This window comes from Morone saxatilis, unplaced genomic scaffold (assembly GCF_004916995.1).
Source record: "Morone saxatilis isolate NCDOM2014 unplaced genomic scaffold, NCSU_SB_2.0 Contig0, whole genome shotgun sequence".
Lineage (NCBI taxonomy): Eukaryota > Metazoa > Chordata > Actinopteri > Moronidae > Morone > Morone saxatilis.
In genome coordinates, this window is record NW_023339650.1 from 14,186,078 (window position 1) to 14,202,799 (window position 16,722).

The 16,722-nt window shown below is 39.4% G+C and overlaps 1 protein-coding gene across 1 annotated transcript in view; it reads left to right on the forward strand.

Moving 5' to 3' along the window:
- plxdc2 (plexin domain containing 2) overlaps positions 1 to 16,722 on the forward strand; it is a 93,690-nt gene that overhangs the window by 36,361 nt on the left and 40,607 nt on the right. Inside the window, exons 3-4 of the mRNA XM_035673263.1 lie at positions 9,924 to 10,070; positions 13,477 to 13,546. Of these exons, the coding sequence (XP_035529156.1) occupies positions 9,924 to 10,070; positions 13,477 to 13,546 (217 nt within the window). The remainder of the gene's footprint in view (positions 1 to 9,923; positions 10,071 to 13,476; positions 13,547 to 16,722) is intronic.

The window sequence follows — 16,722 nt, forward strand, 5'->3', positions numbered from 1 at the left end:
ATAATAGTTCTACATACCTCAACTAATAATACTAATAGGCCTATAATACACAGTTACTTCAATGCTGCAGGTACCCCTTGAAATGGTACAAATTTGTTCTTTCTTTTGCTTTAAGTCACTTTGTACCCTTTCTGTTAGTCAAAAGGTACACTTTGGACCTCTTAAAGACCAATATTGTACTTTTGAGGGAACATTCTTCAAAAGTGTACCCGTAAGTACAAAACTGTTCTTGTCTCGTACCTCTATTTTTGTGTGTGTGTAGCACCCAGGGTTTTTGGAGCTCAGCCTATTCAAGTGACTTAAAGTCTGTTCTGATGCATTGATTTTCACCCTTTATTTTATTTAACCCATCTCTTGCAAGTCCTCTAAATTTATGGAGGTGCAGTGCTACAGTAAACTGCTGCAGCATCACTTTAATTGTGTAATTTGGCAACAGCCATAAAAAAAAGCCCTCCCGCACAGGTGCTCTCATTTGATTTGCCTCGTTTGAATCTTTTATGTTGTCCTCATCAACTTACAGTCTTAATGAAGACTGGGAAACTCCGCTCGGATATATGCGACTTCTGAAAACCTGATGGTGATGGTTTTTTAGTACCTTAAGTAGACAGGAGCTCCTCTGAAAACAGGATTTGAGAAACTTTGTGTGATCTCAAAAATATTGACAATATGCAGATTTCCAACATGCATTTTTATTCCCCTGGGTTCAAGGTCAATTGAGTAGCTGTTCACTAGCCTTTGATGTCTGTCCAGTTGTCATGAAATTGTGGATTGTTTTAGATTGAGCATTTGAAGGACTCCTTGTCCATGTTGGCTTAAAATTGAGTTACAAATTCAATTCCTGGCTCTTGGCTTTGTCTGATATTATTTAGGTTATGATGAACAAAGTCAGGGTTCCTATGCACCCTGAAAAACCTGGAATACCTGAAAATTTAGAGGATAGTTTTTCAGTCATAGAAACATCAGGAAATGTATAAAAATAAACAAATATCTTGGAAATAATCAATGTGTCTTGGAAATTTTAATTGTATTTTAACCCCTCACTCAGCTCATCTTGGGTGCAAATTAAGTTTGAAACTTGACTGTTGGTGGGATGAGCTGCACACTATGTACCAGACTCAGAGTGTCAGTTGCTGATGTTACAGTTAGAGTAAAACTGTAGTAAACTGTAGTTAATTTGCCGGAGATCATAGCGGAAAAATCTCCTGCTGTTAGAACAGCCAAGAGCGCCACAAAGCGAATTAAACCGGATTGTCCCATAAACACTGACCACCTAACTGTAATGAACTTGAGACACTTCATCAAGGAGGAATGAAACTAGAGTTAAATGTGTCAGTACCAGGCCTCCCGGTGGATGATATGATCGTTTTTGTCCTGTTTTGTCTAGAAACCTTCTTAAAAATGTCCTGAAAACAATTTAAAAGTAAAAAGTAATCAAACATAAATTACAGTAATGGAGGAACTTAATATTTGGAATTAATCTAAGTGAAGGGTTTTATGTTATATAATATATTTATAAGTATATTATATAGATAGTATAATATTTATAAGTTTTTTTTATGCTATGCTATATATTAGAGTGGATGAACGAAATGAAAAGTTGTTCCCTGGAACTGAGGCAAATGTTTGCAACCTATAATCATAGTCATTACTTATCATTAGTTAGTTAACAGGATCAGTGTTTAAAGTCATTGTCTTCCCACCAAATGAATTCAGCTTCATTGTGACTCAGATCAGTGCAGCTCTGGCTGAACAAAGCGGCTCACACGCTAAACCTTCCTGTCTCGTAAAGAAGCCAACTAATATAAAAAGAATGAATCGATAAAGTCCTCTCTTGAGCTGAACCTAAAAATACTCTTTGGTTTCTTCCCCGGAGCAATTATAAATCTCACCTGAAGAATGGATATTTGGTAATGAAAAAGAAGACTAGGAGGGGCCTTTGAGGATTAATACTTTATATCAAATTAATCTCAGCCCTCGGGTGTTCATCTACCTTCTGCATGGGACTGGATCCTCTAAAACTTGACCTCTGAGAGACCAGAACAGGAAATTAACCTGGCCTCCCACAGTTCCAGGAAGTTGGTGGAGCTGCTTCAGATTAAAAGCTGGGTTCGGCCTGTGTTTGTGTCTATGTAAATGAAAGGCATGGCCCGTGTCCCGTTGTTGTGGCGCCTTGGCCGGCGAACAGCATCGAGGGGTTCTGTCATAATGATGGCGGCCGCCCGGGCTTAGACAGCTCGTTAAGTTTTCCTGTGGCTTCTAATCATCCCAGGTTCACAGCCCAGTGTCTCTCAGCGAGGAGGGGAGGGAGCTTTGATCGTCAGCCGTAAACACTCCACGCAGACACAATGCATAAACATGTGCACTTCACATCCACGCACACTTGTACCATCACACAAACGCGTCCCTCCCTCGCTTGTTGTCGCTGTCTGAGGCTCATTTTGTTGTTGCCGAATGGAAAAGCAGTCTACCGCACAAACACCCTGTCATTCCCGCTGTCATTACTCAACGCACAGACACATTCCCTCACCTGCCACCGACACTTTGTTGACACGAGAAAAGCCTTCGTATTCAGAGGGCAGAAACTGTAAAGCTTAAATCTTCCACCGAGCAGTGAGCTGAATGGATTTAAAGACCTGTCTTTTCTGCTCTGAAGGAGTTTTAACTGAGGAAAGACAGACAGAGGACGAAAACCTCTTCCCTTAGACTCACAGAAAGCCGTATATCATCCAATATCTCTGATGGTTAACACATTCCAAGAGTTATTTTCTGTCATAATTTATCTTTTTGGCTCACCCGCCATTCATTCAAACGTGTTTACTCTTTTTCAGTTAGTGATTTGCAACCAAATGTCCTGTCCAGAAAAATGTTAATCGCTTAAATGCAGTATGTCTTTGGGCTCTGTCGTGCGATTGATTGTTTTTATATGATTGATGACTTTTGCCAGAAGGAAGTGGTTACTCTTTTATTTTGGACAGGCTGACAACAAAAAAACAAGATAATTTGATCACAGTCAAAAATGTCTTGTTTTAAAGGAATTATTTTGCAAAATACACTTAATCGATCCATCCATTCAATACGAAGGTGCGGTCTGTTAGCTTAGCTTAGCATCAAGATTGGAAACAGGGGAAACAACTAGCCTGGAGTCGAACCCTAACCCTAAAAATATGTTTTTGTTTTTTGCTGGTAGTTGCATTTTGTTACCTTTCCTACAAAGCTAGGCTAGTGGTATCAATCTTCTCATCTAACTCTCAGCAAAACAGTGAATATTTCCTGAAATGTCGAACTATTCATTTAAATTCTACAACGTATGAGAGATGCAATCCCTAAGAGCATTTTTAGCCATGCAAAGTTGTTTTAAGGTGGAATGAATGTTTCTTAGTTATAAATCAGGGTTCCTCTTTTATAGAACTGAAAACATATTTTCTTTGCTCTGAGGTCAGCCTGTATTAAGTTGAACTGGTGCCATAACACAAGTTTCCAATAATAGATTCTCACCTCGACATGCAGGTTTATAACCGGGGCCTTAACAGCAGACTGTCTGACGCCCCTGAATAACAGTGACTCACTGTATCAGCTCTCCAGATCATTAAACAGCCTCTCGGCTAAAGGTGTCTTCAAGTCACTGTGAGGTAGAATAAGGCAACAATGGAAGAGTCTGTGTCACTGAGTTTGAGCCAAGTCTCATCGCTGAAAGCCAAAGTTTGTGCTAGTCCAGACATGCTGTCAGCTGTGGCTCGTGGCTGTTGCAGTTGTGTTTTTGTTGTTTATCTTGCCAGTTCAGAGCAGTTTATTAACCTCGTCTCATGTATCATGTTTTATCGGTCCCAGACATTTCATAACCCCCGGCTGTTAGGTTGGCATGTACTGTAAATAATTAATAGTATTTAATGTTTATACTCGTGCCGTGTTTTGTTTGCATGAGCATGGAGGCATATGTTTAATTTTAGATACACACATTACTCTGTTTCAAATATAAATTGTTTTGTTATTTCCAAAATAAAGCATAAAAACTGGCATTCCTGTGTGATTCTTCACATTTAACTAAAGTAATACCCAAAGTAGGCTCGTAGGAGACGCTTTACGGCTTAATTAGAAACCAAAACATTTTGTAGATATTGATAATGATGATCATTGGACCCAGAACAACCTAAAAAAAATTGTTTAAACATGGCATTATCTGGTTGGGTTGGCCTGTTCTGACTCCCAAATGTGAATGAATATTGAAAAATGTTTGTGTTTTCTTAATTTGATGAAAATAAGAATTAACCTACATTTACTGTCAGAAAGTAAATAGAGGTATAATAATTGCTTGATTATTAAGGAGATAAATGCACATTGCTTGTATATTAGCTTTCAACGTAAATTTATTAATTGTCGGATAAAATGATGGCTGCCCTGATAACTTTGCAGAGTTGTAAAATGTGTGTCATACTTACTTTAAAACAGTGCATGTTTTGGCATCTGATAACACTAAACACTTAAAATGTACTCAAACTGCCATATTTAACCTTTTCACCTGTAGTGACCCTTTCATTTTTTAGTGCTATTAGTGGTCTCAACAGCAGCTCAGTCTGAGGAATCACCTGAAACGCTGTCTGCATAGCAAGCGAGCCAGCACAGGGTCCTGACCTCAAGTTTGAGAAACTACTCTAGGAGGTTGCTTACAGCTGTTAGATGGCACCATTTAAAGCCCCGTCTTTACGATGAGCGCAAACAAACCGCACAAGAACACACACGTGGCAACCACTCAGATGATTAATTGTGCAGACTTTTACGAATCCTGTATCATATTGCAACCCCAGTCAACACCACAAATGAAGCCAAGAGGGACACATAACTCCTCGTGTTCCCTCTGAAATAATGTGTACATTTGATGGTCTCATTTTCACGGCTGGCTGTTCACATCGACAGTAAAGTGGAGTCTGTCCTGATAATTTAACCACTGTCAGACATGCCAATATTAGCGTGCAGTATATTGGTGTTTTGGAGGGGGGGGGTTGTTTGCTTGCTTTGATGTGTAGAAATAAGGGTGTGGTTTATTGTGAATACTTGTTATTGGATGTCTGGTACTTCACAGCACAGGAGGCCCCTGTTGGGGTTACATGCTCCACTACATTTACTGTTTATTTGTGTATTTCTTAGGGGAGAGAATTCACACAGCGAGGCAGCAAGCTGCTCGGCTTGCTAATTTTCTTTCCTTCACTTGATTCCCAGCGCTGCTTTTGCCCTCACCGCGCTCCATATTCAAAACCTGCAGTGAATGCAAATTAGGTTTTTTTCCCCCCCTTTTGTTTGTTTTGTGTCTCAGTTTGTCAAATTTGTTAAAAGATTCCCAGAGGAAAATGTGTTTGGAAAGAGATGTTTACTGTCTTTATGTTGTTCACTGTTTAAACTCTATCTATCTGAGGCAGCTGCTCTACAGATGAACCATGAAGTGGTTTATATTTTCAGTATGTGTCCAGTCTGCTTCAGTCTTCAACTGAGCATCATCGTCCTGTGTTAGAGTCGTAGCCTTTTCTCAGTGGGTCAGCCAACATCTTGGTTTTGCAGTCATTTCTGCAGATGAGCAAAGACAGCGAAGGCAGCGAGTTTGTGAATTCACTGAGTAGTGAACTCTGTACCTCACCGTCCCCCGAACATTGCTTTAAAATGCAACCACATTCTGTCTGAACTCTGCGGACATCTTGCAAATCCAGTTCATGAGATCTAAAATCAAAGACCAGATGCACATTTTAATTATATATCAGGTTCCTGGATTCACGTCCGACTTCTTATTTACTTTTATCTCTCTGTATTTTCATTGTTCACAACACCACACTGACACATGACTATTTGATCACCAGTGGGCAATACTGAATTAAACCAAGACAATAGAACAAACATTTCGAGTCCGGACTCCTAAGTCCAAGACTACAGCACTGCTTTTTAACATCACGTCCTGCCAACACCAAGACCGATACATGACAGTAACGTGATAAAAACAATGTAACAAGACAAAAGAAACAATAAAAGGACACTCACTATCACTATGTCCTTCAGAGAAACCCAAATTTTACTTGAGTAAAGAAGCTGAATCACTACTTCAACTTTTACTCAAATCTTTTTAGTATCTGTACTTCTACTTGAGTAAAGAATGTGTGTACATTTGCCACCTCAGAGTCAGACTGGGTCCAAATTATACTCAGGTCAGATTGGGTCTCACTTTATTTCCGTGGTCTGTGTCAATACGTCAAATACACAAGTAAGAATAAATTAATGCACATCAGGTCATGTATGTTTTTCACAGGTCTGTTACAGATTAAGTCCAGTATTTTGGCTCATACTAGAGTATCCATACAACTATTAAAAGGAATCAGAAATTGGCTCGTGCAGCAGAGACCAGTGGGTATTCTCACATTGTTCAGTCTCCCCACACACACCACCAGCACCATCAAGCTGCTACAATAAGCAGGAGATGGAGCGGAGCGGTGAATAATGGATCACAGGCATTATCAGCTGATGAAGAGCTGCACACATGAGCGATGGCGTCTTTTTAGTGCTTTTTCAAAACAGGCCGCAGTCTGATTTAAATGTGTACTCTTAGAAAAAAGAAATATGGGGACGGCTGACTTGCAGCTTAATCCCAACATATTGGAACATTTATTCAAAGCAATGACACATGAAATTTTATTTTCTCAGGAGCAGGGACATGCAGTTGAGGGGATTATGGTTTTCCTTTATTTTTCTGACAAACATTCGTGAATCACAGCCACCACTCCTCTCTTTAGCAGCAGCTTTAAAACATTTAAAAACATCTTATTTTCTAAGTAAAACACCAAGAATAATCTCATAAAGGCGAAGCGATACAGCCTTGTATTCAGGGACTCTCCTGTGTTAAGGAGCCATTCAGAAGTGAAAACATGTTGGCACAAGATATTCAGGTCTCAGTTTAATGCAATATTGACGTGGTGGGCAGCTCGAGTAAATGCCTCAGACAGAGATGGGAGTGAATCTGGAATGGGTTTCGCACACGAAAGAATCTTTTCTACGGTTTGTTTTTGCGCTCCAGAGCCCAGAAAATGGCACGTTATTGGCAGCAATTTTGGTTTTCTCCACCGTTATCTAGTCGCACTATTTCAGTTTATGACGGACAGATGAAAACGGGGCAGGAGACCCCCTACTGGGAGTGAAGTGGCAGGGTCATATTCCTCCTCTCCTCTCACTCGTTCATCCTGTGACCTTCTATCGTCCATTAGCCTCCAGCTCAGGCATCCATAGTGTCTCTGAGGGTCAACTGGAGCTTATCCCACTGAAGCTGTGCATGTGTTTCTCCCATAGGGCATGAAAATATATATGACATACCTTTACAATACAGTATATATCCAAAATGCATATACATGCATAAGAATTTGCTCATGTTTTTATTAAATTATTTGTATTTTAGTAAGAGGGATGCACTGTTGCAAATGCACCTCAAAAATGTACTCGTAATTGTACTGTTTTTTGGTTTCAGATCTATTTACAATTGCATAAAATATGTTTCAGATACATTATAGGTCACTTTCTTTTCTGGAATACATTAACAACATTGACAGATATCGTCAAGCTATCGTCTCAACAAGTCCACAAATCCCCATGACATCGTTGGTAACTGTAAAAAATATAATGACCTTTTAGGTGTTTTTGTCTTTGTGTGTTTGATAACTGGAACTACAGAGGTAACAGGAAATGAGGAGAGAGAGCATGACATGCAATAAAGGTCCTCAGCCAACCACGCCTACCTTTGGGGTTCATTTACTGTTTGAAAGCAGGAATGTATATCACTGCCATTTCAAAATATTCGGCTGTCAGTGGATGATTTGTGCACCGAACATTTCACATTTATAAAATGACAGCAGTGATTTTACTGCTCAAGCTTTTTCCTGTGAGTGAAAAGTTCATTGTGTCTAACAAACCACTCTGGATTTTGTAGTCTGGATATTAAAGCCAGTCACTGTACCATCATGAAAAAAGATACAAGAAACAGCAAGTCAATGAGCACAAAACCAGACCTATACATATCTGTAATGTGGTCAGAGCTCTGAAACCAAGCTAGCTCTACAGGTACTTAACAACGATTTGGAGTTGTTGAAAGCACTAATATGGAAGTGAGTTCTGGTATTTAGATTAGACATGCATAATAATGACTCCATGCTTTGTAAATCTACTTGGATATAGATGTGCTCTACCTCCTTTACCTAGTAGCAGTAACACATTTCACACGATGGTTGTATTTTCACACATCAGTGTTGAGTACCATGCTTCACTCGCTGGCACATTTTGGCACAAGTTGACCCGATTTAAAGGCACACCACCTTCCTCCCACAACCTCCCACCAAATCTCTTTATATAATTGTGTATTTTTGTGTGAGTGTGTTTCTCTGGTCGAGCACCGTGCACTGTGTTTTCTGTGGTCTTGTCCACCTACACGCAGCTGGACGAATGAACCCTGCCCAACTTCCCCTTCCCTCTCGCCTCCCCCTGAAGGCAAGAACCGCCAGATGGCTTCTCTCACCTCTTGAGGAGCCTCTATCTCCCTCCTTCTCCACAAGACCAAAAAACATCTTGTGCTGATTAGGAGGAAGCTTTACAGCCTTGCATTTGTGTCTGCTCCTTTTACAAGCGCCCTTGTTTTCTATTCTGAAAGTAATGTGCTGACTAAGGCTGCCTTTAGGGGCCTTTTTTTCCTGACACGATTTGTCTGCACTTTAAGCTTTGATGAAAGGCTCCTGGCAATGTTTGTTTAAATCTACAAATTAATCAAAAGTAACACCCACCTACATGGCTGAACCCCATTTGGAATTTGGATATTTATCAATTCCACGGAGGCTTTGCTAAGCCTGAAACATTATCTTACTGTCTTATATTCTAGGCTGAATAATGTGTTGAGGTATTAGATTGTAACTCTCTGAGGGAAATTTGAATCCTTGAAGCAAAACGAACTGAACAGGGAAAGATTGTGCTTTAATTAATGTTTGTCTCATGGCCTTTTGACAACCAAAGCACAGTAGCTCAGAATAATACCCCTCATACATATATATATATCAATATATAAAAGCATCCACAGAGCTGTGTGAGTTCCTATTAGTGAGATCATAGCCAGACGCAGTGTAAACTTCCCTGACTCCCCATCCAGCGAAACATTAACTTTAACAATGTTTTAGATAAAAGGCACAGCTGCAAGGTATCTCATTAGACCCACAGGGAAAGAGACGAGCAATAGGAAGCGCACGACACGAGCATTCTTCCTAATTCTGTACAGGAAACAATAAAAGCAGACTGGCCTCTCCCACATGGCTTATAAAAGTCCACAAATGTTTCTGTTACAGAAGGCAATCCCTGACTGTGCAGTCTGGTACGGGCTTTTTAAGAGTGGAAGAAGTCGATTGACTTCTTGGGGTTTTTTTTTTGTTTTTTTTTATTTAATTTGATTAGTAGACATTAAAACCGCTTTGTGTGCTGATTGTGCCCCTAATGAAAACCATAGAGTTAAATGAAAGGACAAAGGGAATGCACACGCAGCACACATAATGGAAATGATTGCATTGTAACATAATCTAATTCAGCATGTAATTTGTTCTGCAGCAGGATTACAAATACTCAACATTTTTTCATTTTCCATGTGTAGAAGTTTGTGTAAAAGTTTTAATTGTTTTTGTTTGCTTACAAATTGTTGCTGGTAGGGTCGCTTGTGTTTTAATTTGGGCTCACAGCAGCTTAGAGGAACAGTGAACAGGATGTCTTTATAAATATGTGTTTATATATTCTGCACGCTGTATACCTTATAATAAGAGCACAGACTGCATCACTAAGCAACACAGCAACTCTGTCCTTCAAGCTGTATTATAACTTTTCTTTGTACTACGCTTCCTCACACTAACTCAGTATCTTTGTCACTTCTAAAGGAGGATACGGATCACGACTACTACACGTCCAAAACCTACAGCCCGTTGGATCCCATGAGCAAGGACTTGTGGGTAAATATCGACCAGATGGACAAGGAAAAAGTCAAGATCCACGGGATTCTGTCCAACACACACAGACAAGCGGCGGTAAGTCAACAAACAGCACGCGAGGAGCTTTCCTTGGTGTCCTTTCCTCTGTGGATGTCGGACCAATTGTGAATGTTACTGTACCAAATATACCCGAACCTGGGGGTCAGTTGCATATAGTCATTAGCCAAGTTTAACACTTTTCTGTTCAGACCTTAAGAACGATTTGTTTACTAACACTACATATGTGTATTGTAGTAGGTGTCTGTCTACTTTGTACAAAGAATAAAAACTCAAATTATGTGTGGGCTCACCTGTGACGCACCTTTAAACCTCCTGAATACTTCATATGTGCAGAAAAGATCACATAAAACATTTTAAATCCTGAAAAATAAATGATTTATTTCACCCAAAATTACACCACCAGAGGATTTAATTCCTTTCCTTCTATGAGTAGATACTCAACTCAACTTTACACTAGCTGAGATACAAAAAATGTGCATTAAAGACACATTGAACACTTTAATTAACCTTCTTAAATGAAAAATAAACTAGCATCCATTTAATTTTCTGACAATGGACTAATCAGTTGTCAGTGTTAAGACATTTCAAGATCCAGTGTGGCATCTATCGGTGTAGTTGCAACTCCCTCACTTCACCCTCCCCTTGAAAGAGCAAAGGAGAAACAGTTGCAGTTGAGTTGAACTCCATCTTTGACACAGAAACCAGGTCCAGTGTGGCTCTGTGTTAAATCCGATTAGTTACTACAGCTAAGCTAGCCAGATGCTAAGTGATGCAGCAACAGCCCCCATTTGATTTGATTTCACTTTATTATCAAAATATGTTTCTGAATTCTATCTTGCGTCCCAAGACGTAGGCTATGCTATTTCACATAAATAACAAATACAAATACTACATACATATATTACATCAGACTTTACGAGTCAAGCTTTAAGGTTTTTCAACTTTTAGTACCAATCTGCATTTGGAGATTTAATCCTCTCACAAACACAGACACGGCCACGCCAATCATATCAGTCTTCAGCTACTGGAGCATAGCAGCCGGTTAGTTTAGCCAGTGATATGGGATCAAAGAGGAAGAGAAAGATAAAAATCAATACCCACAACACAGAGAAGAGATAGGTGTATATGCATATATGTGTCAGTAAAGTATGGAACTAACTTCATCGTGCTAAAATATTATACTAATTACATAACAAACAAGCCCCAGCTCTTAGATTGACCATTGACAAAAGACATTTGTTTCCTCTACCATTAAAGCCATGGCAATGTGGTTGGAAAAAAATATATTCCTTTAAGCAATTTAAACGGTTTAGGAGAGTTTCTCTCTGCAGTGAAGTTTCCGAGCTCCTCTTCCTCCACCTCTTCACAAGCAGGTGACCCATGTGAGGCGCATACTGATGAAGTCACACAAGGCAGCGGCAGTAGACTGACTGGAGAGACAGAGCAGCATGGCAGCAGGGCAGTCACAGACTATACAGGCTGAACAATAGCTGGCGAGGAGATAGAATAGAGATTCACATTGCGTATTCTGCTCCTCTACCTTCAGTCGTGTAATGATGGATTGAACCATACAATTTGAGGGAAGCTATTCTATTTAGCCACAGAACTGCCCTCAAAAGAGGCGAGGCTTTTCTTCCTAATAGCATAAGAGGGATGTGGGAGGTTTCTCTAACTTTGGCTTTAATAATCAATAAGTGAATTTCCCAATTCAAAGACCGGCCAAGCAATCCAGACTCAGAAGGCGATATTGAAATCTTGGCTGGATCATTTGATCATGAGATTGCAGCGCAAGTAGAAGTGAAAACCATCTGTGCTGAAATTCAGCCACTGTGTCAGCAGACTAACATTTTTAAACAAATAGACTATATTATTATGGCAGTTAAAGTCCTGAGAAACTACATAAAAAAACTCTGAGTGCTGGAGGAGGATTGGAGAAAGCTTCCCTGTTCCTTCCTGGCACTGCTGCCTGCCAGAGACACTGAGAGGAACTGGCCAATAAGGTCGTAAAAGAAAACACAGCCGCAGAGGTCAACTTCATCACAGAATTGTAGTAAAAAAAAAAAAAGTTAAAAGTTAAACTCTGGATCGGCTATATGGTCTGTGAGAATTTAGTGTGGTTGGCCACTGGGATTACTCCCTCCAGCATAATCTAGGATCATCTATAATAGCTGCATGTTTACTGTGGACGGTAGCTCCATAACATTATCTGGCAGTGGTTACGATGTGACTGTAGCATATTGAGTTCAGGAATAATGAATGCATGCAAGTCTTCGTTTGTGGTGATGTGGTCATTTTTGTATAATACTATAGTTTCTTGAAACTTTTTTTTTATGTTTTAATTCCCATCATCATATTTATGAATTGTATGGAAGCCCATTTCTACCAAGAAAAGAAAAAAGTTGATCATGAAAGAATGAGTCAAAATTTTAATCTCATAATTTTAAACACATTTTTGACTAATTATGTCAGTGTGCGTGGGGGAGGGTGTTTCTAAAGCCATTCAACCATCCAACTAAAACTTTTAAAGAAGCATACTGGCTGTTTAAGAGTCTGCAGCCATGCTAGCCACTCTGAGTCTGAACTCAGCATGCTAACAGGCTCACTATATCAGTGCTAACATGCTGATGTAAAGCAGGTATAATGTTTACCACGTTCACCGTCTTAGTTTAGCGTGTTAGCATGCTAACATTTGCTGATTAGAAAACAACCATAACCATTATTATAACATTAACACCCCTTTTTATTTGTTAGAATGACAAAAACTAAATCTTTAAATTCAAATTATGTGATAATAAATCAAAACTGACATAACTCAAGGTTTTGACTCACTGTATTAGCATTTTTGCCTCAGTAATTATCATAATTTGAACTTTCAATGTCACAATTTTGACTTAAAAAGTCACAATTTCAACATACCATCTCATAACTTATAAACAGTATCTGATCATTTTAACTTTCCGTGAGTATTTTTATTTCTGTAACTTCTTCTTCTTCTTTTCTAGCAAAAATGTGCTTCCATATAATAGACATTTACAAATAAGTATATTTACCCATCAAGTTTTATTTTAATGTTTAATATTTATTTAATATTACAAGGACATCGACATTTCCTTGAAATCTGAATCTTTCAGGAAGGAATATGATTTTCCTTTCTTCTTGTACTTACATGTAACAGAGGTCATATGCAAATATATATTTTTTTTAACACATTTACATTCTTCTTTAGATCACTATTTTAGATCTCTACACAGAAATGACAAGCGATTGCCTCACAAGGTAGAGCCGATATAGCAGACAGGGCACCTTTGTATTTTCTCTCCACATTTCCCTTCTGATCTAAATCCTCTTGTTGTTTTTATAAGATGAGAACAGTCTCTTCTCTGATCCTCTTCTTACCTCTATCTTTCTGACCGGGGTCATTTGTCTGTTTTTCCCCTCACAGAGAGTTAATCTGTCCTTCGATTTCCCATTTTATGGACATTTCCTGCGTGAAATCACCGTGGCGACTGGTGGTAAGTGAGCACTGTTCTTGGACTCTGTTCTCTTAATAGTAGTTATTACTGTTATTATTGGACATACTGTATGTGCTTGGCATATTAAACTGTACACAGACAGTTTTTATTGCTGCTGGATTTAGGAGAGAATGCGGTAAGATTTGTAAAATGACTCTGGAGTGGAGAGATGTTTATGAAATGGAGAGAAAACACAGCGTCTGCATGTGTTCTGGTACTTGGTGTACCTGTGAGTGTGACGTGGCTACCGTACAAAGACATCTCACCCCTGAATACAGAAAAGGACCGGACAATGAGTTATTTCTTTTCTCTGGGAAATTACATCAGAAGATTCATGGTTGAAAAAGCTTGTCTGGCACAAAACCACAGTACAAAACCACCAACAACACACTGCCAGCCAAGCAGTCAGCCTGATACAGGACCATTTGCAGCTCTCACCTCCGCGGGATAGTCTGCTAGACTGGGGGATAAAAAAACAAACCACTCCCAACACTCAGCACCACCAACTCCACACCAGACTTAACTGGAAGAGAAACCAGACCAATGGGTTTGGACTGGAAACAGGAGTCCCTCTGCCAAGTGGCCTAAGCACACCCTGATAGACATGGATAAGGAGGTGGGGTTATCAGGAGATGTGTATGAGTGGGTCCGACACGTGACTCAGCAGACGTGTTTGCCAGAGTGTGCAAAGCAATTTTCCACTTGAGTCTTGACGGCGAAACCACAACACCCCAACCAGCTATTATCACATCAAAGACTAAAGCCCTGCTCTTACCCAACTATTTCAGAGATGTTGTGCTGCGTTTAACTGCCACTGGAATAATAAAGAAATAATTCGTCTTGTCTCTTATCATCATTATCATCACTGTCTCATTTTCCCACTTGATCCTCCATAGCTGGCAAAGTTGAGTTGGTTTCTTTTGGCTTCGGAGACTTGCCGGATGATGGTGTGGAGGGATGGATGGGCTCAGACGCTACTAGCGCAGAGGAGATAACAAGAATTTGCATTCCTACAGACAGAGATGGAGGGATGCGACTGAGGAGGAGAGAGGAAATTGAGGAGGAGGAGTCGGCTATCTGCCTCTTGCAGGCCTCTGGGGCTTTGTCTCTGAGGCACTTTCCTCATATCCTTCCATTTCAGGGCCTATCACTCTGCTCCTCACACCACTGGACGGTCTTCTCTCCCAGCTTTCATTGCTGTCAGCTGTTTTTATAAATATTAAATTAATATAAAAATTATTTATTTTCGCTACCTGTGCACAAACGTGGCATGAATATTTCAATTAAATTTGGTTTTGTATTTTCAGGGCTGCAGTAACATTTAAATCAGGGCAGCCGCGAGTTGGCAAACACCTGAACAATGTGGGAAACAAGATGGGGGTTGGCGTGGAGCCTTGTTAAACATGTGAAGTCTGAGTCCACTTTTATGGTTTTTTGCATGCAGTAAATTGAGAGTTACAGTATCTATCATAATGTAGCCAAGTGTGTGGGTTCCACTAACTGAATAGGTTTAATAATAAATTACCAAACGGGACATAGAGACGTAGTGCAATGACCAGCAACAGCTTATTTTATTTTTCTTCTTCTCCCACGACAGCTTCCACCTTATGGCAACAGAAACACCCTGTGAAACACAGGATAGACTGTTACAATAAGAAGCAGTTTTGAGCCAAGAAACATGTTTCAATTACAAATCAAACTTGCTGCGTGAGTTTACAAAGTGTAAATACATCAAAACAGAGACTTCTGAAACAAGTTGATTTGTGGTAGAAACAATCTCTTAATCGTCTTTTAAAGGTTTGAAGGCTCAATTCGAACAAAAATGTCTCAAATAACATAAAGATTTTTTTGTGTTTTCACATTTTAAGCTGTGTTAACTGAAAGTCTCCAACTTTGTCACCCTTCAGTGTGAGGTTAAAACAATTATTTGATTAATTGAGTTTACAGAAAAATAAACGTCAACAGTTTTGATAATAATTTAGCTGCTTTAAGGACCAGTGTGTAGGATTCAGTGTTACCTATTGGTGTAGTCACTTCACCCTGCCCTTCCAAGCGAGAAGAGGAAACTACAGTGACCATGAAAGGCCCAATGTATGGTTTGTCCATTCTAGGATACTATAGAAACATGGCAGATACTGTAGAAAAAAACGGCTTATTCTAAGGTAACAAAAACACAACAATTCTTTTTTTCAGGTGATTATACACTAATAAAAACATAACTATGAATATTTTATTATATTTCTGCCAATAGATCCTCCTAAATGTTACACACAGGACCTTTGAGTAATTTTTTTCAAAACATGAGGATTCGCTCCTGCAATATCTGTAAATTGAATACATTTTCATTACTTTCTGACGTTTATAGACAACAATTAATCTTAATTAAACAATAATCTGCAGTTAGAATAATGATGAAAATAATCATTAGTTGCAGTCCTACTGCAGCACTACTATAAATAAATAACACTGTGGCAGACATCACCCACACTAACATTACTTTAATAGACTGCAACACCTTCAATTAAAACAGAGACAGAACACATTAAAATATGCCTAGAGAAGCGATTTTCATACAGTCAGGACAGTTACAGTGATTACAGCCTGCTGCAGGAGTTGTGATGAACATACAGGTTATTTTTGGTCAACAGTGTGTGTCTGAACAGTTTGTGTCGGGATGTAGAGACCGTGAATATCAGTGATGATATACGATCTGACCACCAACAGCTGTGTCGACGGATATCCAGCTGTGGCATGCTGCTTACTGGGCCAGCTGTCACACTTTACAACCAGAATATAGATGAAGAAAACACATGAACATTTTCATCAAATCATAGGTTATTATATTGTTATTATGCCGCTAATGTGTATGTAAAGTACCAAAAACGTAGCATGTGTGAGGCGAGTAAAGGGGCATATGAAATCCACTCCAGATATCATTGTAGAGGGGCTCATATGCCTAAATCCTGTATTCTCTACAACCGCATATAAAGCAATATTCACTTCTGGAGCATTAATGATGGCTTTGGTGTGAATCTGCAGTGAGAGGCTGCCTGAATGCTGCAGAGAGGATGACTTTCCTTCCAGTCTGTTTCTGTTTTGTTCCACTAACAGACACTCATGCCATCGTAAATGATGTTTGAAGTGTTTCCACAGATGTGCCCGACGTCGGCTAAACA